We start from the raw sequence: 24400 nt of genomic DNA on the forward strand, positions 1-24400 counted from the left end.
GAGCATTTCCACTAGATTAAATAAATACAATTCCCTCTATAATTAGTGATAAAGGAGATTGACAGCAAAAGAAATGAGCTCCAACCGAAATACAATTGGCCTTGTTCGTTTGAACCCTAAATCATGGGGATCAAGGGGAATTGGAAGGAATTGGAGAGGATTTTGATGTTGGGGATTTAACCCCCCTCAATCCCTCCGATTCCCCATGGTTCTCGAAAACTAAACAAGACTTATAGTTGCTAGACCAGTTGGTCAAGCCTTGAGGTGGCGTCCTCCGTGACCAGAGTTCGAATGCTTGGTTAGGCAATTTTTTAGTTGGCATGTCATGTTTCCAAAGCATAGGTAAAATGGACCGACCCTCTCACCGAGTAACGGGTCCTAGTGTGTGTGCGCGGGCGGGGCATATGGGGTTCTGAGGAATTTTCGGGCTGGATGAGAAATCCTCTACCTTAAGCTAAAATAGCTTGGGGGATGTCTGTCTAGCCCTCCACAGCATGAGTTTTTAAAACCCTTCTTCAATCTCCTTTTCTTGAATATTTTCTGAATTTCTCAAAAGTTCCTCTCCTCCTTAAAGAAAGGGGGCAACCAAGATATTCCCCATACAAAGTTGGTTATTTAAAGGTATATTTGGTAGAGTTCCTAAAGCAGTTTCTAGTCTGAATGAATGTGAGTTGAGGATGACTTAATAGAGTAGAGTTAGTAATAAAATGGTTTCAAGGTTACTAAGCTAAGGTGAAGGACAAACAACAGCTCGGTTGCAAGGCACCATAGCTAAAATGAATATGATACTACTTGCATTGAATGGAGGCACCAATCAAGTATGAGGTTCTTCTCCTTTTAGGTCTAGAAGGGATTAGTAAATATTTAAAGACTTTGTCCTACAGGAGGTGCCCACACCTGTTGATTATGTAGAAATGATATAATTTTTGAAAACAAAAATATTGGTCGTTTTGGTAATGTAGGAATGATATGGTTTTTGAAAATAAAAAGTTCTTCTCCTTTTAGGTCTTCCTCTTGGTTATTCATTAGCACCATATATGGGCTATCCTCCACAAACACACAAGATTTGTTTGCGGTGGTTTTGTAGCACTTGGTACATGTGGCCAAAGTTATCTTCTCCCAAGCACATGGGTAACGTTCTAGTCTTTGAATTGATAGTCACTAGAGTGTGTGTGGTTTACTCTTTTGATGGTTGTGTGCTTTCTGTCAGGCAGAGACTAGAATAATTGTTCTCAAAGTTTTGTGTCAACTTGATGTAATGTACTTAAGTATTAATAAAAGATCCATTTATAAAAAACCTCAATGAAATATGACTATAAGACTTACTAACAAGCAAAACCACACAAGCTTTCATGTAGCACTAAAATGTGCACTTCTTGGAGAACAACCATATTACCTTCCATATGTATGAGTGCTCCACAAATTGCTAAGGCGCATGTTAGCAACAGTTGAAGCGTTGAACTGATGAAGGGAAATATGACCAACAGAAAACTATTTATTGGGCAACTAATTATATATGATTCATCTTCTTCCACTAGAAATTAAAAGACAATCACAAGTGATAGCATCACATGCAAAGAAATGGTAAAATTGTCACCGAATATTATTAGAAGCTGAAGCAAACAACATCTCAGCCTTTAGTATTACAAACAGTATGGAGATCAATCACACAAGCAAACATCAACAAATAGATAGTTAGAAAAATGGAGCATCATCAAATGGTTTGACGCGGCGCAATTTTTTTTCTGCATTTCTTCTTAAACAATGACAAGGAAATTTGTGGATTGGTTGCTGTCATGCACTCTCTCATGAAAATCATTTCCCCCAGTTAGATAAAACCAGGGGGTAGCTTATCCATCTCATGGAGCATAGGACAATATGCAGTAGACGGCATCCTGCTCCTTCTCCTTTGCCTTCCTGTTCCTCCTCCCCTTCCTCTAGTACTAATAACCTTGTTGTGCTTGGTAGAAGTCCCTGTAATTTTTTTAAACATGAAGTATATAATAATAGACCTCAAATATAGAACTACAAATCTCCATTTTAAATGTAATAAGCATTGATTTTAGAACCACATTATTGACATAATGGTATACATGTAAGATTTTTTAAGTGTTGTAGAAAATTAAACAGTACATAGAAAGAATTCATACCACTACTTTCAGCATCATCAGAATCCACCGCCCTCTGATACCAAAGAATATATCAAAACAATGCATTGATGATCCATATTTTCAATTTATGCATGTGTGCTTTTAATATGACCAAATACTACACTAAACAGTAGATGCATGAAAATTTAAATTTCTACCTACATACTAAGCACAAGAGGAAATAATCTACTAATGGATACAAAGAAAAATGGAGTTTTCTAGAAAAAAAATAAGTGGCTACCTTCTTCTGTAGTTTTCTTCCATTGAACATATCTGCTCCTTTTGACGATGGTTTTGGAAATAAGTCAACTTTAGGTTTGGAGTGAAACTTCTTGTAATCCTTCTGAGAGTAAAATTACAAGTCAATTAAAAATATTACTAGGTTTTTGGTTTTGGACTAAACATTTGCAAGTGAAATTGCATATCAAGCTGATGGTGCATACAACCCAATATAACATCTCATCAAGCTAGTAAAACAACATGCTTAATAAATCATATGCAAGTTGGAGGCTAGATTATTGTTAATTTCGTGCCACTCTGTAGCCAGGTATTGAGAATTACATTGTAATGTTGATGCACTATCATGGTTAGATGGAAGACTATGACAAAGTCCACTTACTGAAATAGGACATTACTTCCTAATGGTAATTACATTTTTGCATTATGTTTCTAATTACACCAATCTACCCCCTTTTATGTCTAAACTTATATCTCATGAAATCTCTCTAGTTTGGTTATCAACAATTCTGTACTTCTATTATCACAATTTGAAACACTCATTAATATCATGGTTTCCTTATGTTATATATGTGAAAGTTAAGCTTTGTAGTTCTTCACAGTTTCTTCTAGTAGCAGTAGAGCTTTTAGAGTTCCTGATAGTTCTCAATTATTCATTTGATCTACATTGAAGATAGCTCACATTTGTATTTTGAAATACGATCTCACAACAATATATTAGTTTAACACATAATGTTAGTTCTACCATTGTTATCATCTCCCTCACAAATTTCTTATTGGTGGCATCATTGAGGCCCCTAACATTCTAGATGAGTACAAAGAGATTGGTACTAATCATTTCTGCCTTATATGTAATGCCATAGCAATGTAATCTGAAGTCATAGCTAATCACAAAATGCAACAGACTAATAACCAAGCCTCAAATACACTTCCCCAACATCCTATGAACCTATAACATGCGCTCATTGACCTCAACAACTCAGAATAAGAGACTAGTTCCTTCTCACCATGAGGGCTCCCACTAGGAATACAACTAGCTCAGATACATGACTACCCTTACTACTATATAGTATAGATATGATTTATGGCTAACATAGGAAACAAGGTGTCTACTAGGTACATGGTTTGACGCCATCTCTCTACATCGTGATCTTCTCCACATGTGTCACCTGTTCTGCAGTAGCCAACTAACCCACGACATTAATAACATGGCTACTATCTAGCGAAGTCAGCATCCTTACCATAGCAATGGCCTTTAGTGATAGGGTACAAAAGGTCCTACTCTATGCCCCCATGGCATGTTCTCTAATTAGCTCATTTGTTGCTACTACATCAAAGGCCCTAATCTGGTGGTTTCTTGCTCTCTTTGAAACTAGGACCAAGCAAGTTGTTTCCTTCTATGCTTGGTGCACCATCGTAGGCCTTCATTTATTCTCTTGCCATCCTTGTTTTGTCCATCATTTCTGCACATCAATCTATAGGGGTTAGAGCTACTAGGACTAGCTGCCCTACGCCCCTACCACAATGAAAGTCCTATCAATGATGTTGGTTCCTAGAGCATCCACCACACCTAGGTCAAGATTGACTACTCTAGGCCATTAAGTTTGACATGATCAAGGTGAGCCATAGTCCTAAATGAATGGCATTCTCACAACTCTTAGTAGTCATCTTATCATTCAACTGTGCAACTACATCCTAGGTGGACTCTAGTGGGGTATACCCTAGAGATAGAATGATGTCATTAAAAGGAACCCCTTGGGAGAGTGGAGAAAAAAAGTTCCCTGTTGATTTCCTACTCGCACATGTTTGCTAGCTCCCAAGCATAGGGTCCCAATCCATAGATTATCAAAAATATAGTATTGGATTGGGATGTAGTGGTTGTGGAGGTAGAACCCCCATAGTTGGTCATAGAGCTCCATTTATAAGCATGAAGCCAATGCCCACTGTTGATATAGAGTGGAATTTCTCATGAGTCCACTCTCCACACTACAACTCATGCTCACTACTGTCATCACTAGGGATAGGCTTGCTATTGTCCTCTTCTGTGTGTACAAGTTCATCATAGTGTAGGACACTAGTTGGTGAGTGCAAACTATGATGGTCCTAATCTATGTCATTACATAGTAGTATGTCCTTGTATACTGAGAGTTTGTGATAGAGCATTGTAGGCTCCTTCTGCAATCCTTCCATAGCCTAGCACTGATGTCTGATCGGTGACTGTGTTTTCTAATGTGTTCCTTCTCCATGGTGGTCACCACCCCTTGTGTGACAAAAAAGATCGAGCACCTAGTGTCCATGCTCTATTAAGAAGAGAAGGCCTCTACTCTACTCATGATCCTCATACTCATCTTGCTAGCATCATTGAATATGTGGCCATGGAGCTATACAAATCTGAGTTCCAAGCTAGAGTGAAGTGTTCATTCAACACCCCAAGGATCTAGTTGTCAAAGTTGTGGATACACATGTACTCACCAGAATTAGAGGACTCCAAAGATGAAAAGCCACTATAATGGGAGCTTGTATTATGAATGTGTAACAGGCTCTAGTCATCATGGAAGTCTAGATAGACAAGTAGGTCGAATACCTCCCTATTCTTCTACACATTCCCACCTCGCTTTGGAGCCTGGCCAAGTGGCCAATGAATATGGTCATCTGCTTGGACCGTGGAAGGAAGTTTGGGCTCTGCATCCAAACCCTCCACTAAAACACATCCATGGTATCCTAGAAAAAGTTTCTATTCCTAATCCAACCAAGCAAACTATTCTCCCCTAGCATGTCCTTAGCCACCAAGTCATTCCACATGCATGCACCAGTAAGTTCTCAATGGGAACATGGACATGGTATACCACCAAGTGATCTCCATGTCATGGATGGATATCGAATTCGATTCCCTCTATGTGTATCATCCCAATATGAGATCCATACCACACTACATGGGCTAGTTAACAATGGCGAGGAAATTTTTGGGTGACAATGAGCCATCCACATTTGAATCAAGGCACCAATATCTTGTTGATGACCACTTGCGGGATAGCCATGGTAGAGGAGTAATCCCACTATGTAGCACAAGCCACCATTAGCATCACCCTAGTGTGGTTCTTAGTGATCTCGTGTGTCATGGATTAGGAGAAAAGCACCCTCCACTATGCTATGCAGTATGTGGCATATTTGTAAAATAGGGCATTGTCTTCACTTTGACACTTCACTTGACCCCACTATATATCGAAGAGACGGGAAGACCAAAACATTATGGATAAAAGGTGAGGCAAGAGTGAATGGTGGCTTAGAAAATAGTAGATTGGAGTGGATTAGGGAGGGGCAGTGTGTGCCCTCCCTCTTCTCTAGTCAGTCTTAGGGCAATGTGGTCATATCAGACGTAGGCCTAGGCTCAACAATATACATGATCTTGACAAGAGGTGAGCTGATGGTTGCAACCAAGACACCAAAAACACTAGCCCTAGAAGCAGTTCTTATAGCTTACTAGCAATCCAATAGCAATACGAGCCTTAGAGTGGCCACTTAATGGAAGATGGTGAAGAAGCAATATCTCTGCTGTTCCTCCACCACTATGTCAATTTCATTCCTTGCTAGTTTAGTGTAACAAATAGTCAAGTAGGCCACATGCATACTGAAGGCAACTGCTTGAAAACATTACCGTCATGGCCTAGCACATTGGCCCCGTCGCTAAAGGTATGTTCAACACCTAGGGCAAGAGGAGAGCGGAAGATAGAGTATTAGGAGAGAAAGACACATCAATTACCTCTATTGTAGTGGTGATGGCACGCGTGCCCTGGATACCTGCCTGTGTGTCAGGCAAAGTTAAGGCATCTCGTATGCCCTCATCTGATTCGGTGTCCGAGCTAAGGCCCAGATCTGTCTCCTCCCTTACCGCTTCTACATGCTTGAGGGTGGCCACTTGAATGCTCCCCTTTGGTAGCACCATCGCGGGGCAAGTGACACACCCTAGAGCACTAGTTGCACTCCCCAGAGCATCAACAACCGTCGTTGCAACCTTATGGGGTGCAGAAGGGGAGCAACATGTGGGGAGCGTCATAGGAGCCCGATCCTCCTCTTTTAGATCTAGATCGACACCCTGGAACTTACCTTCCTTTGGATCGAGCTTTTCAAAGGCAATATCTTCTTCATCAATAGATCCCGAGTCTAGATCATTGCGAGAATTCTCCATTGTGGCATCGGACTGGAAGAGCCTAATCGACTCATCCCTCGGTGCATCAGAGTTGGCTGTAGAGGCCATGATGGTGACAAGAGCATGCGTTGGGTGGGAGGCGGCTGGGGCTAGCGTCCTGGCATCAGGGCTAGTCACCGAGGACACAAAGGTCACCGGTGGATGCATTGGGTGGGTGGTGGCCAGGGTTGGTGCCCCAGTGCCCTCGCTCTTGCTCATGTCTTTTTGCCTCTGCGATTGATTTTGAGTTGTAATAGTGTTCCGTGCCTCCCTGGCACTAGAGGCAAAGAGCGCTACCGATGGCTATGTGACAACCAACATAGAGCATTTAATTATTTGGTTTCTTAATGGTCCCACGCTGGCAAAGGGGGCCATGAGGAATAATTCAACCAAAAAGAACTGGTTGACATGGATATAATATGAATAGTTGGATCTAAATGAGTTGTGAAGATCAGATATCTATCATGGTGTGCAAATGTAGATTGAGCTTTTGAGGAATTAAATATTGTTATTGGAGATGAATTGCATATATACTACAGATTTTAAACTAGTCATTCTTTACACCATAAAAAGTATGGTTCTAGCCATGAGTAGAAGATGTACTACTACCAAGTTTCAACCTACTTTCAGATTGACTAGATTATTATGTGTTATGTCTTCCAGCCTTAGCTTGACTGTAGAGCTCCAAAAAGGCAGTTCCATATATTGTTTACATCTAAATCATAGCAGTGTAGTGATAATTGTAAAGCTTCCTAGTGGAGACATGCTCTGTATGGAATATTTTATTTTTAAATATTCCATATTACACTAATTAAATACTCCTCTTATACCAACAACAATTGAGGTCACTAAATAATTAAACATTTCCTTATTTCTCTTATTTATTTATTTATTCCTTTTGGGTACTCATGATTCTTCTTCTTCCTATTCTGTTATTTTCCTAAAGAACCTACCACTAGTGTTAATATTAAAGACAAATCGAGGAGGGAGGAGAGGCAAGGGAGGGCGTGGATGACAAGGCGGCCTAGCCAAGAGACAATCCGCCTCTATTTTGGGTTGTGGTAACGTGCTATTCGAGCACATATTGGCAGCAGATGCTCGGTAGCCTACAGGAGCAAGATCATGACCAAGGGCCATACAAAAATACTCTACATGATCCATTAGTCATAAGGTATTTAGGCAGTTCCAATCACCCTTTGTTCAATCTTTTGTGTCTAGGATATCAACACATTATTTTATTTTTTATTTAGTTTGTGTGAACAGGACAAAGACATCGATTGTAAATAAATGTGCTGCTGCTGTGCATGCTTAATGCTAGCTAGCCTGGAGTAGTATGGCAAGTAGGTGTCGCGCGTCTGCTGCTGTGCTAAGGGCATGTACAACCCATAGACGGAGGCCCGTCTCTAAACACCTTGAATCTATCATACCCATAGACGGAGGCCCGTCTCTAAACATCTTGAATCTATCATACAAACAAGTATAAAGACATGTCATACAATGTATAGACAAGGATCCGTCTCTAAGCTGTTTAATGCTTTGCATGTAGCAAAGATCAAATATAACTAATTTTTTTTATAAAATTGTGTGGCTTTTTTTTGATAGAAAATGTATCAAAAACCAATAAGAGCAACATGATTTCAATATTTTTTAACACCATCGATATTTTGTATAAAATTGTGTTGCTATATTTGATAAAAAAATAGATTAAACACAGATAAGATACTCATACAAGGTATTCAGAGATACTATCAAGATATATAAGTTTAACTCACGCAAAAATCAAAACTGATAAAGAAATATAAGGCTTTGGCTGCTCCCTCAAAGCACTACTAAACTACTAAAGAAATATTAGAAGTACAAAAACTGAAAAAAAAAGATGAAAAGTCTAGACGACCTTATCTCTTTCAGTATTCTATTCTTTCTCGTGTGGCCATCATCTATCCATCTCTGTTGGTCATTCTCTGCTTGTATGTGCTCTGCTCTCCCTTCCGTCTCCTCCCCTCTTCTCTCTACTATTTCCTTCATAGCTCGGTGATGATATGCGGCGAGGCAAAGCTTGGCCAGGCACAGTGAGTAGCAGCAGGGGCCGACGGTTAGCTTGTTCTATGCGGCAAGGAGGAGCTTTTGCCCCGCATCCCGTGGATGATGACGGCGAACTCGGGCTAGCGTCAAGGGGCAATGGGTAGGTCGATCTCTGTACCAGAGCTCGGAGTTTCTTCTTCCATGCCGGTGCCGCACGGGATCTCCCAATCTGTTGCTACATCGATGGGATAGGTACAACGACTATCTGAGCGTCTATTTGGCATGGGAGCACGAGCCCACCCCATCGTCTCATGAGACGACGGCCTCGGCCTGTCTCTTGCCTGCGAGGGTGCTTTGTGCAAATCTTACCTCACAGAGACGGCTCCTGGAGACGCGTTGTACGTGCCCTAATGCGCTCGCTTGCTAGGATGCTGCTATGAGCCACAAGGTCTTGTTTAGCTGCCAATTTTTTTTTAAAGATTTTCGATCATATTGAATTTTGCGGCACATACATAGAGTATTAAATATAGATAAAAATAAAAATTAATTATATAGTTTATCTGTAATTTGCGAGATAAATCTTTTAAGCCTAGTTAGTCAATGATTAGACAATAATGACCAAATGCAAATGAAAATACTATAGTTGCCAACTGAACAAGGCTTGTTTAGTTGCTAATTTTTTTTTTAAAAAAAATAAATAGAGCATTAAATATAGATAAAATAAATAACTAATTACACAATTAATTTATAATTTACGAGACGGATTTTTTAAACCTAGTTAATTCATAATTGGATAATATTTATCAAATACAAATAAAAGTGTTACAAAATTTATTTTGCAAAAAAAAAATTCGAACTAACAAGGGCTAGGGTAGCCTGTTGTGCGCTGCTTTGCATGCTGGCCCACAACACGTTGCTCCGTTGCCATGTTGCTAGCCTACGCAGCAGGCATAAGCACCACAGTGCGCTAGGTACTAGGCAGCTACAACAGACCTAAGCAGCTCCGGCAAACGAGCGAGGCATGTAAACGATTTACTTTGAGCCTTTTTAGGTACTCGGTTATATTTTCCTAGACTAGCTTTTATATGGGTTTTAAAGTTTATTTTATTTAAATTATGGACAAGCCCAAATTAAACCAATAAAAAAAACCGTCTCATTATTATTGGCATAAGAACCACAGAACAATTTATGCATCGTGTTACAACTCATAGACATGTTTACTGGTATAGAAAAAGAAAAAAAATCCAACATAAGAGAAACTAAGTTGGTTTTCATTAAAAATAGGATATACCTAAAGTCAAGACGAGAGAGCACTTGAACCTAAAAGTGGATGGGTGCATAACTATAAAAGTGGATGGGTGCATAACTACATTTCCTACCTAACCACCGGTTGAGTTAGGCTCGCTTCCTTCTAAGCAAGTTGATATAAGTCACCGCCAATGCCCCCACATATGTTGCCAAGCCCCGACTCGAAGCCCGTCGACGCACGATGCTCAACCCCTCCCGCTCAATCAAGTTATAACTATAGACCTTAGTAGCCATGTTCCTATGAGAGAATGGGAACTTGAGTTATAAATTTTATAACATGGGGTTTCCAAAACGTGAAATATGATAATGTGGCTATGTTTTCGTTCCCAAGACTGCTACGCTGCATACTCCAATTTTCAACACTTGATGTCACCGCCAAACGCCCTCCCTGGTCCGCCACCTGGGTCTTGTTTAGTTCACCCTAAAAACCAAAAAGTTTTCAAGATTCATGTCACATTAAATTTTGCGGCACATGCATAAAGCATTAAATATAGACGAAAATAAAAACTAATTACACAGTTTGCTTGTAAATCGCGAGACGAATCTTTTGATCCTAGTTAGTCTATGATTGGACAATATTACCACGAACAAATAAAAGTGCTACAATAGTAAAATCAAAAAAAAATTCACATCTAAACAAGGCCCTACTCACCTCCTGACCACCTCCTACAAGCCTCGGCCGCTTCTGCCCGACTGCCCTCTTCTGTTGTTCGACCAAGCCGGATTCCTAGGCTTCCTTGGGCCTTGTTTAGTTCCAAAATTTTTTGCAAAATCGACACTGTAGCAATTTCGTTTGTATTTGACAAATATTATCCAATTATGGACTAACTAGGCTCAAAAGATTCGTCTCATCAATTCCGACCAAACTGTGCAATTAGTTTTTATTTTCGTCTGTATTTAATACTCCATGCATGCGTCTAAAGATTCGATATGATGGAGAATCTGAAAAATTTTGTAAAATATTTTGGGAACTAAACAAGTCCTTGCTGCGGTCGTTTCTCTATGCCTCTTGGAGATCTCTAACATTAACAATTAAGCAGCGACGGCGCAAAAAGGAAAGGAAGAATTCGAGCCATCCACAGGTAGCTGCGCAGCACCTGTCCTCTTAGTACAACCAGCTGCGACTGGCGCCCGTGGTACGGAGACCGACGGCGAGCTGTGCAGTCGGATGGCTTCCCGAGAGCAGGGGGCAGTGCGGATACGAGTACGGGTCACCGGCAACTACATGGATTGAGGTACCGAGATGAGGAAATGAGAGTGAGTGAGGAGACGTATTACTAGTCTCGTTTTGCAGTTGGACTGTCACCTCCTCCTCACAAAAAGGGAAGGTGCACAGTTCAACACTAACGATAGTACAATAAGAACACTTGAACGACGCGCGGAGTAGTGATCGATAGTATAGCTGTGCAGCCTGGTGTGTGCACGATGAGAACCAGCACAGCTACCTAGTCCGGTCGAAGCAGCTGATCCAGAGCACAGTGCAGGTGCAGCGCGAGCTGCCCCTCAGCAGCGACAGCGCCCTGCCGCGCACGGCGCGCAGCGCATGCTTGTGCAAGGGAACAGCCGGGCGACTCCCGCGTCCGTGCTCCACGACCACGAGTCGACGGTTCCACCCGCAGCCGGGCACGGCAGGTCGCAGCGCTCTGCCGCGCGGGCCGGGACGCACCGATCGCCCGAGCCCGCGCCGCGGCGGCGGCAAGGGGACAACGGCGCATTATTGTTGGCAGCCCGTGACCACGCGAGCAGGCAGGTCCCTTTTCTTTTCGCGTCCGTGCTGCGCGTCAGTTTGGCCGGACTCCCCACCCGGCGCCGATCGAGAGGAAGAGGGAGATGCCGAGCCAAGGGAACAGCCGAGCCGAGGCAAATCAGCGCGGAAAGGGCCGAAAGCGCCCACGCAACCACCGTAACCACCGCCGTCGACGAGCACGCTGGAGATGACAGATAGCACCGGTGGAGTGGAGATGACATTGTCAGGTAGTAGCCGACTTCACTGGTGGGAGTTTAGCAGTGGCCTCGTGCGAAGTTTTCCTTTCGGGGAACACAACCGAAAATGTTGCGAAAATTGAAGAGCTTTATGTTTATATTTTGGAAAAGTACTAGATGGAAGCAAAACAGATTCATTCATAGTTTATCCTCTTTCTTTTCAAGATTTTTTCCCCCCTATCAAATCGATTGTAATCGAGCTGAGGGGCAATGACACAACTATGGGTTTTGATAAGGCACTTCTGGACCACGATTTCTGTTATTCTATTTTGTACTTTATTCCATTCCGTACGGTTTTATATAGGGTATGTACATCGACTTATCGTCGGTTGTTGAAATAATGCGTTCCAAGTTGCCTAATAACGACGAAATGGGACTGTTTTAGTTTTCATTCACGTTTTATCCTGGGAAGGGATGGTGCTTGGAGTCGAGGATGAAATCATCTCGCCATCACATGGTCAATGATAGTTAGGTCGATGTACTTGTATACAAAGGTACAAGAGTACAAATAGCAATGTGCTCATTCGTCCCCAAAGGCCCAGAGTGTGCAATTTTCACTGTACAGTATTCCAGGAGTACTCCTTAGCCAGGTCTATGCGCAAAAAGGTGTTGGCGAGTTGGCTTTCAGCTGAGAATGAGCACGGTGAAACCTGTGATTCGATCCTGGCCGGTCACCAATCACCAGGTAGCCAGCCTACTGCTTGAGTGCCCAATGTAAGCTAACCACCAAGACAAGGTGAATTTAGTCATGTATAGATGCCGAACCTGCACATTGTACAGAAAAGTGATACTGAACGTACTGAAGGAGCTGCTGGTCAGGTTCAGTCAGCGGACTATCCCGCCCTGCCGCCGACGTGGTTAATGCAACTGCAAGCGTGCGACAGGTCCCGCCCTGCCGCCGCTGCCCTGTGCGGGCGTTTATATACAACACGTCCTGACGGTCATGCCACTCGCTCACTCGAACGCGCCGTCGCGGTCGCGCCTCCGACCCTCCCGCCCGCACTATCCAATTCGCGGGGAGATTTGGCCGGAGACACCGCGCGGAACCGGCTGGCTCTCTCGGCTCGCGTGAAAGGCGCAGGGAGCTAGGCACGCCGCACGTGGTTTGGTTTCTCTCGTCTTCTGCCACCGACGCTTCCCGTGATCAGAATCCGGGAAATGGCAGGTCCAGGTCCAGCACGCGCCGCGCGAGGCGCTGTTGCTCTCCTCTGTTTCTTGGTTTCTTGCGCTGCGCTTGTGGAGAGCCGTGGCGGATCCAGCCGCCGGCCTAGCCGGCACCGGCAGGACCTCGATGTCGGCCTCGGCAGCGGGGGCGGAGGCGGGGGCATCGGCATCGGCATCGGCATTGGCGGCGGCGGCGGCAGCCCTTCGCCGCCGTCGTCGTCGCAGCCGCGGCCGTGCGACTTCGAGAACGAGCGGCTGTACCGGGCGTACCTGGTGATCCAGCAGTTCCGGAGCACGGTGACGTGCGACCCGATGGACGTCACCCGGAGCTGGAGCGGCACGGACCTGTGCGGCGGCTACAAGGGCTTCTTCTGCGAGCGGCCGCCCAACGTGACGGACCGGACCATCGCGTCCGTCGACTTCAACGGCTACATGCTGCGGGCGGACTCCCTGCAGGGCTTCATCAACAACCTCCCGGACCTGGCGCTGTTCCACGCCAACTCCAACGACTTCGGCGGCGCCGTGCCGTCGCTCGGCAGCCTGCAGTACTTCTACGAGCTGGACCTGAGCAACAACAAGCTCGCGCCGGCACCGTTCCCGACGGACGTGCTGGGCCTCACCAACGCCACCTTCATCGACATCCGGTTCAACAGCTTCTACGGGGAGCTCCCGGCGGGCGTCTTCTGCAGGTTCCCGCGGGTGCAGGCCATCTTCGTCAACAACAACCAGTTCTCCGGCAGCCTCCCGGACAACATCGGGCAGTCGCCCGTGAACTACCTCTCGCTCGCCAACAACAGGTTCACGGGGGAGATACCCAAGTCCATCGCCCGCAACGCTGGCACGCTCCTCGAGGTGCTCTTCCTCAACAACAGCCTCAGCGGCTGCCTCCCCTACGAGCTCGGCCTGCTCGAGAAGGCCACGGTCATCGACGCCGGCACCAACCGCCTCACCGGCACCATCCCGGCGTCGTTCGCGTGCCTGCGCAAGGTGGAGCAGCTCAACCTGGCGGACAACCTCCTGTACGGCGAGGTGCCCGACGCGCTCTGCCGGCTCGCCTTCAGCCACCTCAAGAACCTCACGCTCTCCGGCAACTACTTCACGTCGCTCGGGTCCTGCTGCTGGGACTTGATCAAGGAAGGGAGGCTCAACGTCGACCGCAACTGCATCCAGTGGGCGCCCAACCAGCGCTCGCACGACGAGTGCGCCAAGTTCCTCCGCAAGCCCAAGACGTGCCCCGTCAACAACTACCTGCCGTGCCGCAGCAAATCCCACAGCTCCAGCGAGCCGGCCGCCGACGCCGTCACAGAGGAGGAAGCGGCCGCGGAGTACAAGTACCGGACCTACTCGGCGCTGCATCCTTGAGGGCACTGCACTGATTGATAAAGCGCAGAGCGCTGTGCGTCTCGTGAGCGTGAAACGACTGATCACTCGCCTGGCCCGTTGTGCTCGGCGGGTTGTGTTGATGTGTGTGTGTAGCAATGTCGAATGTTTCCCCTTCTCTCATAATCGATCCACGGTTGAGGCCCACCTAGCTAAATTCAGATGCATCATGCTCCGATGCAAACGGATTAGCCGTATATAGAGACTTCATTTTGTGGGTTGCTCTGCCACAGATAAAAGTCCATATATAGATTCACGGGCTAGCGCGCTCTCTCTCTCTAGTACGTGTCATTAGGGCATCTCAACGGCAATTTACAAATAACTAGCTAGATGTGGCTTGAAAATAAAAAAAAAAGTAATGTAGTGGAGGATTGTGCCAGGTATGAGAGAGTTGTTTCCGTGGGATCGGCTAGACTATGGCCGCTCCTTTTGTTAATTTTTAGCTAGTTAAACTTTAGTTATTTAATTAGCTAAAGTTTCAAACATATTTACTAAAAGAAGCTAAAATAGTTTAGTTTCATTAGTCACCTAAAAGTAGCTAAAATAATTTTAACTAGCTAAAATTTAGTAAGGATAACCAAACAAGCTTCTTTCGCAAAAAAGAAGACTATCTATTCTTGAGTGCCAAGCTTCTTGATCTTTCTCCTTGATATAGCCAATAGAATTCTTTCTAGACTATATTTTGAAAACCATTAGGGACACCCTTAGATTACTTAGTCACAGGTCATGCTGCAAGCGGCCATTTTTTTTTCCATGTTAGTACAAAACCGTCAAGATTATGCAGTTTGCATCATCAAAGGTAACCATATAGCAGGTAAGCAGAAAACACTATTTGAAGAAAGAACTGTAGTGATATAAAACAAAGTAGCAAACATACTAATGCATGACTAGGAGGCCCAATAAGCAGAAGCTTTCATGCCCAACACTGGACTTGCACTTCATGGAGCACAAGCTTATTACCTTCCATATGAATGAGTGTTCACAAACTGCTAAGATGCATATTAGCGGCAGTTGAAGCATCGAATTGATGAAGAAAAATATGACCAACAGTAAACTATTCACCGATCGAGCAAGGGAATATATATGATGCACCTTCTTGTATCAGAAACTAAAAGACCATCACTAGTGGTAGCATCACATGCAAACATGTGGTAAATTGTCACCAAATGTTATTAGGAATTGAGCAAAATGCATCAGCCTCCAGTTTAACAAACGGCGAGGAGATCAAACCACACAAGCAAACATCAAAAAGCTAAGTATACATGAAAACGGAGCATCATCGCACTACTGGACTCGCGTGCTTTGCCGAGGGCCAGAGGCCTTCGGCAAAGACCCAAAAACCCTCGGCAAAGGCTTGCCAAGGGCTGCCCTCGGCAAAGACCCCTCGGAAAATTTTTAGACGGCAAAAGGATCTTTGCCGAGGGTTTGATGCAGCGCAAACGGACCATCACTAGTGGTAGCATCACATTTTTTTCCAGTTTAACGATCGGATGGTTTGATGCAGCGCAAATGTTCATGCGTATTTATTCTTAAACAACGGCATGACAATATATGGATTGGTTGTTATCATGCAGGCTCTCATGAAAAAATCTTTCCCATACTTAGAGAAACCAGGAGGCATCTCCTCATCCATCTCATGGAGCATGGTGTGGTACCTACCAGTAGAAGGCCCCTTTCTCCTTCCTCTTCCTCTTCCTCTTCCTCTTCCTCTTGACCTTCCCTCCCAGTACTAATAGCCTTGCTCCTGGTAGAAGTCCCAACAACTTTTTTTTCAAATATGAGGTAAATAATAAGATATCTCAAATATAGCACTGCAAATCTCCATTTAAATGTAACGGACAATGTTTTTCAAACCATATTATTGACATTTATTATTTTTCTCCTCCATCCCAAAATAGATGTGTGCCTTGTATTGTGAGGAGTTAACTAATTCAAGTTCAACTCGACTTATAGAAAATAATCAATATTTTTATATCTAAATAAGTTTACTATGAATATATATCGCGTGATTAATTTAATGGTGCTTATTTGATATCTTGAGTGTTTATAATTTTTTATATAGATTTAGTCAAATTTTAAATGTTGGTTTATCGAAGTACGACACGTGCATTTATTTAGGATAGAGGAGTATTTAACTCTGTAGTAAATGTAACATATTTGGCTTGTGTTGGCTTGTTCCAATGTGCTAAGGGCAGTCTCAATGGTTGAAACTATACACGGTTTCCATAGCGGCCATGTCAACAAGAAATCGTTCCTAGAAACTTCTCCTCACAGTGCTAGTGTTTTTGTCTAATAAATGGTGTCTTTTTTTCTCAATCTCTCCTAACTAATCTTTTCTCCTCCTTCAGCGTGAGTAACATGAGCTCGTAGTAACCTCCGACCTCAACGTCGACAAGGTCCACCGCCTTCTCGTCCCGAAACTCTCCTCAACGTCATAAACTCGTAGTAGACTAGGGCCTTGTTTAGATCCGAAAAGTGAAAAGTTTTCGGTACTGTAGCACTTTTGTTTGTTTGTGACAAATATTATTCAATCATAGGCTAACTAGAATCAAAAGATTTGTCTCGTGATTTACAGCTAAACTGTGTAATTAGTTTTTGTTTTCGTCTATATTTAATGTTTCATACATGTGCCACAAGATTCGATGTGACGGAGAATCTTGAAAACTTTTTGGTTTTCAGAGTGAAGTAAACAAGGCCTAGTAGCACATATATATGTTGGGCAGCAGTGTATACGCCATGTCCTTTGACCGGCCCAGGACTGAGGGGACGGCGGCGCGGCAAGCACAGCCTAGGCGGACAGCGGCGTGGAGATGCGGCCTGGGCGTCGCGGCGTCACGGCAAGCACAACGCCTTGTTTAGTTCACCTCAAAACCAAAAAGTTTTCAAGATTTCTCGTCACATCAAATCTTATGGTACATGCATGAAACATTAAATATAGACGAAAACAAAAACCAATTATACAGTTTAGCTGGAAATCACGAGACGAATCTTTTGATCCTACTTAGTCCATGATTGGACAATATTTGTCATAAACAAACGAAAGTGCTACAGTACCGAAAACTTTTCACTTTTCGGAACTAAACAAGGCCTTGGGCGGATGGCGGCGCGACGAGACAGCCTGGGCGGACGGGCGGTGCGACAAGCGCGACCTGAGCGAACGGCGGCACGGCAGGCGCCCTGGGAGCACGGCTACATGGCCTTGGCGACACGGAGCACGGCCTCTCTCTCCCAACTTCATCTTCTTCGGCGGCGAGCGTGGCCTAGGCAACAGCGAACTCAGTGAGGTCCACGAAGCAGTCTCGGTCGGAGTCCATCTTGTCTATCATGCGCCGGACCTCCCTAGGCCCCCGCGGCGTGCCCAGCTTGTAGCACGGACAGTAGCTCCTCCGCGGCGAGCGGGGACGGGTGTGGCCGGTGCGGACGTGCGTGGCAGCGTGGTCCAAGCGGGCGAGCGGGCCGGGGTGGCCGGTGCGGGCGAGCGAGCAGAGCATGGCCGGCGTGAGTGTGGCGGCGCAGCCCGGCAATCTTCCGGTCCGAACGTTCGGACCGGAGACACCGTTCGATGATTCCCGCGCGCGCATGACAGGTTGACGGGTAGGTACATTTTCTTCTTCTTTTCTTTTTTTTTAAATGTTTCTTTTCTTTTTCCCTCCCGACCGATCGTAGCTGTTAGTTTTCTTCTCTTTTTTTTTTCTTTTTTTTTCTTTTTCTTGCTATATTTTCTTTAATTTCTTTTCTTTTTCTTTTTTCATTTTATATTCCGTTTGGTTCTTTTTTTATCTTTTTTGTGCTTTTATTTTTATTTTCCTTTTTGTTTTATATTATTATTTGTTTTGTATTTTTATCTTTTTTTCTTATTCTTATTATTTTTCTTTGATGTTTACGTGCCGATGTTCTATTTTTTTATTTTTTCTTTTGATTTTGTTTTTCCTTTTATTTTTTTAATTACGTTTTCTTTTATTCATGTTTTATTTCTTAATCTTTCTTTGTTTCTTTTCTTTAATTTCTTTCCTTTATTCTTTCTTTTTTTATTTTATATTCTATTTGATTCTTTTTCTATCTTTTTTGTACTTTATTTTTATTTTCATTTTTTGTTTTATATTATCCTTTATTTTGTATATTTTATCTTTTTTCTTATTGTTATTATTTTCTTTGATGTTCACGTGCTGATGTTCTATTTTTTATTTTATTTTTGATTTTGTTTTTTCTTTTAATTTGTAATTATGTTTTCTTTTATTCATGTTTTATTTCTTAATCTTTCTTTGTTATTAATCTTTTTTTGCATCGTATGTGATGTTCTATAATACATTAAGTGTTGTTTTATAGTTAATTCATCGATGTTCACTTAGTATACATACAATATTCTATAATGTATTAAGTGATGTTCTATTGTGAATTTAGTGTTGTTCGCTTAGTACACATGCGGTGTTCTATGATATATCTAGTGATGTTCACGTAATATATATACGATGTTCCATAATGTATTTAATAGTGTTCTATAGTGTATTTAGTGATGTTTAGTTTAGTACACATGTGATATTTTATAGTTTATTTTTACAATGTTTTAAAACTATCCATATGATGTTCTTTTAATTTTTTCTCTATTACGTGTTTTTTCCTTATGCTTTGCTCTAGATTTTATTTTTTTCTTTACATGATGTATTTATTTATTTATTTTAAATATTATAATATCAGTTTCATAAATCTAAACTAGAACACTATTTTTTAAACTGAGAACATTTTTCTTACGAAGATGGAACATTTATTTTCTGAACCTAGAACATTGTCTATCATAAATAAAAATGTTATATCTTTATAAGATAAATGTTTATTAATAAAATTTTATCTAAATATATCCATGTGATATCTTGTTTTGAAGGATTTATTATAAGAAACACTATAGTGTAATCGGATTTTGATTTAGATATTTAGTTTAGGAGCTATGACTTTTTAAATTTTGTTGATGAAAATGAAGAATATATGGATGAGGTGGGCCCTCTAGGATGGACAGCCTCTGTCAACCGCTAGCTGTGCTACTCTGATCCTATAGAATAGACATACTTTATTCTAGTTTGTGCATGCATGTCTTATCTATGCAAATTATTTTTGCATCTATGCTAATTAATTTTCGGAACCAAGTATGTGCAGCGTTGTTCATGGGTCATGGCAACACAACATGATGTTCTTTAATTTTTTTTCTATTACATGTTTCTTATTTTTTTCCTTATGATCTGCTGAAGATTTTTCATTATTATTTGGTTTATGTTATGTACTTATATATATATATATATATATTATAATACTAATTTTCTAATCCTAAAAACTAGAATACTATTCTTAAAAAAGTAGAACATTATATTACGAAGGCAGAACATTGTTTTTTAAACCTAGAACATTGTCTCTGCTCAGTAAAACAAATGTTCTATCTTTGTGAAATTAATGTTCATAATTAAAATTTATCTAAATATATTCATGTGGGGTCTTGTTTTGAAGCACGTATATAAGAAACATAATTGTGCAATCAGAAATTGATTTAGATACTCGATTTAGTAGTTATCAGTTTTAAAATTTGTTTGACACGTAAAAAAAAATGGTTCCGCAAGCGCCCAAAAGCTGCTCTCTATCCACCACAGGGTCTTTACACGTAAATCTCACGGTCTTTATGTCTCCCATGGTGGAAAGAATCATCGATTACGATGGAGTGTTTACCATGATTTTCTTGATTCTTGCGGTGGGACGACTGTAGGTCTGATTTTGAGCAGTCTCAAACGCGCTCTAAAATAGATGGTGGATCTGTTCATCAAACAGTGTTTGTGTTCTTTAGTAATGGACCAGGGTGTTTTTGTTCATGTTAATGGGACTGGATGAAAAATATAACAGTGTGTGTTAGTTCTAGTTGACGTTATGATGTTTTAATGGTATCTGACATTGCCAGATTTTTTCAGCGGTTCTCCTATTTTAAGGAATCAACTAATTCTAAGTTTAGCTAGATTTATAGAAAATAATATTAATATTCTTATATTAAATTAAGTTAATATGAAACATATAGAGTGATTGATTCAATAACGCTTATTTGATATCATGAATGTCAATATTTTATATATATTCAGTCAAATTTTAAATTAATTGATTTCTTGAACCACTTGGTGTTTACTTAGGAGGACTATATTAAATGTAGCATATTTTGCCTGCTCAAATGTCCTAAAAATAGATGGTTGATCTATTCGTCAAACGGTGTTCTCTACCCTGTTCCACCTCTTGGTAACGGGCAGGAGTACTTTCGTCCATATTAACGGAACTGGATAGAAAATACAATAATAATGTTATTTCTAGTTGACGTTATGATCTCTCAGTGGTATCTGTCTATCTGACGTTGGTGGGATTTTTCATTGGTATTTTATAATTCTGGTGATCTTTGGGTTCTATAAAACCATTTTTCTTAAATTAATTATGTGGTCAAAATGCCACCTCCCACCGGAGCAAGTACAATAACAATTCAAATGGAAGAAATCTTCCCTTTGTGACAAAGAATAACCAAAACCGAAAAGAAGAAATCGGTTACAACTATCGCTCGATCGAATCACGCAATCAGCAAACTAGGAATCCCTCGAAAATTGCACAGTGCCAGTCCAGGAAAGATCAAACTTTGACTAGGTGCAATTCCGATTGATAGAAGTAGGACATAGCCATCGATCATTATTCATTATTGGGGTGGCCGGTAGTAGCTGTAGGCGCTGTAGAAGGTCTGCGCCATGGTGAGCAGCAGCAGGAACACAGCAGCGACGACGGAGACGATCGCCCATGGGTTGCTGAAGTAGTTGTGCTGCAGGCTTGCCACCCACGTGCTCCACTTGTAGTCGTAGTACCTGTTCACCTGGTCCGACAGCCCGGAGAGGTAGCTGTCGTTGATGTCGAACACCACCTCCTCGCAGAGGCGGTTGAAGAGGTCGGCCACCTCGGCGTCGCTGCCGAGCCAGTGCTCTATGATGCCGCGGTCGTGCAGGTACTTGACGTCCTCCGCCGAGTTGATGAGGTTGTCCATGAAGATGGCGTAGGAGGTGATGTTGTTGCCGCCCGGGGTGGCGATGTCCATGTGGCACTGCTCGAACGCGATCAGGTTCAGGAACAGCAGCTTGGAGCCGTCGTGGACGAGGATCCGCGGGATGTGGAGCACGCCGTTGTCGAACTTGATGTCCCAGAACCGGTCCGTGTTGTGCCGCCGGCACCTGATGCCTGCCTCCCGGAGCTCCGACACGCAGTGCACGAACTGCTGCCGCCGCTTGTCCGCCACCCGCCGCAGCCCGGACCACTTCTTGGGCCACAGCCGCACGGGCGGTGGCGGCGTCGGCTGCAGGCCGGCACGCAGGAGGCTCCGTCGGAACACGTCGAGGCAGTGGAGCATCGGGCACGACAGCGGGTCGAACGCCGCCGTGGCGTCGGCGCCGACGGAGGACTCCAGCTTGGACCGGTCCTTACGGAGCAGCGGCGCGTCGGTGGGCATGAGCGGGTCAAAGAAGCGCACGGCGAGGCTGGCGACGGCGCCGGTCTGCTCCGGGTTGCCGATCTGGATCCCGAGGAGGAGGTCCAGCACGAAGAGCGGCACCTGGTTCTCGAGCAGGATCATGTCGTTGCGCACGGCGTGCATTGCCCCGCGCATGGCGAAGATGGGGTCGTGCCGCGAGTACCCCAGGTCGTCGACGAAGCCCTTCCCGCCGTCCAGCGCGCCGCGGAAGAGCTCCAGCACGAAGGTGCCGTCCAGCACGAGGCACTCGGCGAGGTCGTTGCTCCCCATCCCGGCGGCGCGGCCCTCGTAGCAGGAGCGCGCCCGGTCCTCGAGCGCGCGCACGGCGCCGAGGTAGGCGGTGACGTCGTGGCCCGTGCGCTTGAGCACGTGGTGCAGCGCGCGCCACTTGTGGCGGTCCATCTCCCGTAGCCGCCGGCGGCCGTGGTGGAGTGGCCCGATGGACACCACCTGCGGCGTGTAGGCGCGCTCGTCGCCGTCGCGGAGGCACTTGGGCACGCGGTACACGGAGAGGCGCGCCCAGGGGCAGGCCGCCTCCTCGGCGCGCGCCTGCGCGAGCTTCCCGCGGATGGCGATCACCCATTCCGAGTCCTGCGGCTTGGGGCTGTGCGCCGGGGACAGCGCCCGCGACCTGGTGGCCGGCCGGTCCTGTTCCGACTGGCGCTGGACCGGTGGCGGCGGCGACGCGTCGGCGCCGTTCGTGATCCGCAGCGGCAGGTCCCGCTCCCGCGGCGGCGGCGGGGACTTCTGGAGGTTGGCGTCGACGGCCTCCCTGAGCTTGATCGTGATGAGGTACCAGCTCAGGACGTCCTTGTTGAAGACGGCGACCATCGATGGCGGCTGGCTGATGCAGAGCTGTGGCGTTGCGTCTCGTGGTCGTGGCTGGCCAAGTCTCGGCCCCGGCCGGACCCGGGACAGAGAGAGTAGGCAAGGCAAGAAATGATGTGCGGGGCGTGCTCAACAACTGCTAGTGTGCAAGCGATGTCTTCTCTGTGCTGCCGTGCCGGTGATGATAGGCTGTGTGGAAATCTGTCTCCTGTTGCTTGTCTGCGCTAAAACAAACTCACTCTCGATGCCCGAACAAGCTCATTCTCGTCTTCTTGCTGCGGGTACGTAGTGAGTACAAATCTTTCCATTTTATTTATATATGTGAACGAGTCAACAATTGGTAACCCACGACGAATCCTGTGTGGATTGGGATTGCAGGTGCAGGTGGCAAAAGTCTGAATCAGCTTTCTACACTGGTAAAGCGGAATCGGATGCCGGTTCCAGGTTCCTAGCCGTTGCGGCCTGGACTGGAGCATTCCAGCCACCGGAGCACAAGAGGTAGTGGGGCGCACGCGCACGACGTCTTCCCGGACGCCAACCCGCCGAACGGGCGAAGGCGAACGCACCGGGCAGACGGATCAGATCACACGACCACGCCACGACTTGGCACGTGGTAATCAGAACGGCGCATCGCATCGTGATTCGATTGCATCTAATGCATGGCGCACGCCCCACCCGCATCAGTGCCTCAGTGGTGCTGGTGCCCGCATCCTGCATGCTCTGACTCGCGCGAACGCGACCACGCTGGCTGGAAGGCTGGACAATAATGCCTTTGCCTGCTCGGCTGCTCATGGCAAGGTACGTAGGAATTGCTGTCACCGGCGACTCGGCGAGGCGGCAATTAAAGAATGCCAGTCCAGATTTCAGCTGGTCGCGTGATCTATATCTGACAATAATCCATGTACTACGTGTGTACGTGTTCCATGTATGTGTGCTCTAAAGTTTTATTAAGTTAAGTCGCTTGGTTGGTTGTGGCTGCTTCGATCTGAATTAGCATCGTCGAGCTACAGATTTGGGTTTTGTCATGCTGATTTCTTTATTTTTTTAGCAAAGGTCAGGCTGTTTTTTATTATTACTAGCAAAATATGCCCGTGCGTTGCAACGGAAGACAAAAACTCTCATATCTATACATATCTATAAAGAGCTAAAATTTCAATCTGTCTTTTTTTTTTCTGCCTGCTCCTCTCCCATCCGCTTCCCCGCGTTGTCTTTGTTCTTGCGTGCCTTATACTTCTCTCCCATCCGCGCCTCAAAAGACAAAAACTCTCATATATTTATGAAAACGATAACGGACGGTACACACGCCCGTGCGCACACACATAATAATATAAGCCCGTGCGCACACACACAATAATATAAGTTAGTGATGGTAATAAAATATTAATATCCTATTAACATATATCGAATCAGAATATAATTGCGATACATGTGTTATCATAACTTAACTTTAGTTTTCATACTATCCATGTGTGAGAATCTATAAAAAATCAGTAGCTATAATACTTAATTAAAGGAGGTAAATAGTTAGTTGTTTACGTGTGAACAATTGATCCGTCCATTGATGATTATAGTTAGAGATCATTCTTAATTTTCAGATGGCAGTCCTGGTTGAGGATTACA

The 24400-nt window shown here is 44.3% G+C and overlaps 3 protein-coding genes across 3 annotated transcripts; 1 reads left to right on the plus strand and 2 right to left on the minus strand.

The window, feature by feature from the left end:
* On the minus strand, positions 1656 to 6745 carry LOC110436105. The gene is made up of 4 exons (XM_021462286.1): positions 6148 to 6745; positions 2392 to 2493; positions 2151 to 2184; positions 1656 to 1974 (listed from the first exon to the last, which is right to left on the minus strand). Exons 1-4 carry the CDS (start codon positions 6739 to 6741, stop codon positions 1829 to 1831), a joined length of 876 nt encoding a protein of 291 aa, XP_021317961.1. The 5' UTR covers positions 6742 to 6745; the 3' UTR covers positions 1656 to 1828.
* Positions 12821 to 14587, plus strand: LOC8075902 (uncharacterized protein At4g06744). Its single transcript, XM_002446713.2, has one exon. The coding sequence runs from the start codon at positions 13045 to 13047 to the stop codon at positions 14410 to 14412; it is 1368 nt and encodes a 455-aa protein (XP_002446758.1). The 5' UTR covers positions 12821 to 13044; the 3' UTR covers positions 14413 to 14587.
* On the minus strand, positions 20845 to 23060 carry LOC8075903 (UPF0481 protein At3g47200). Its single transcript, XM_002448088.2, has one exon. It carries the CDS (start codon positions 22781 to 22783, stop codon positions 21134 to 21136), a length of 1650 nt encoding a protein of 549 aa, XP_002448133.1. The 5' UTR covers positions 22784 to 23060; the 3' UTR covers positions 20845 to 21133.

This window comes from Sorghum bicolor, chromosome 6 (genome assembly GCF_000003195.3).
Source record: "Sorghum bicolor cultivar BTx623 chromosome 6, Sorghum_bicolor_NCBIv3, whole genome shotgun sequence".
In the NCBI taxonomy this organism is placed as follows: domain Eukaryota; kingdom Viridiplantae; phylum Streptophyta; class Magnoliopsida; order Poales; family Poaceae; genus Sorghum; species Sorghum bicolor.

Excerpts from the sequence above, each read along its gene's own strand:
- LOC110436105 (XM_021462286.1), bottom strand. The coding sequence starts at position 6,741 with ATGCATCCACCGGTGACCTTTGTGTCCTCGGTGACTAGCCCTGATGCC. Across the intron at positions 2,494-6,147 it reads CCATCACCACTACAATAGAG|AAGGATTACAAGAAGTTTCA; the intron begins GTAATTGATGTG and ends TTTTACTCTCAG. Across the intron at positions 1,975-2,150 it reads TGATGATGCTGAAAGTAGTG|GGACTTCTACCAAGCACAAC; the intron begins GTATGAATTCTT and ends AAAAAATTACAG.
- LOC8075903 (XM_002448088.2), bottom strand. The coding sequence starts at position 22,783 with ATGGTCGCCGTCTTCAACAAGGACGTCCTGAGCTGGTACCTCATCACG.
- LOC8075902 (XM_002446713.2), top strand. The coding sequence starts at position 13,045 with ATGGCAGGTCCAGGTCCAGCACGCGCCGCGCGAGGCGCTGTTGCTCTC.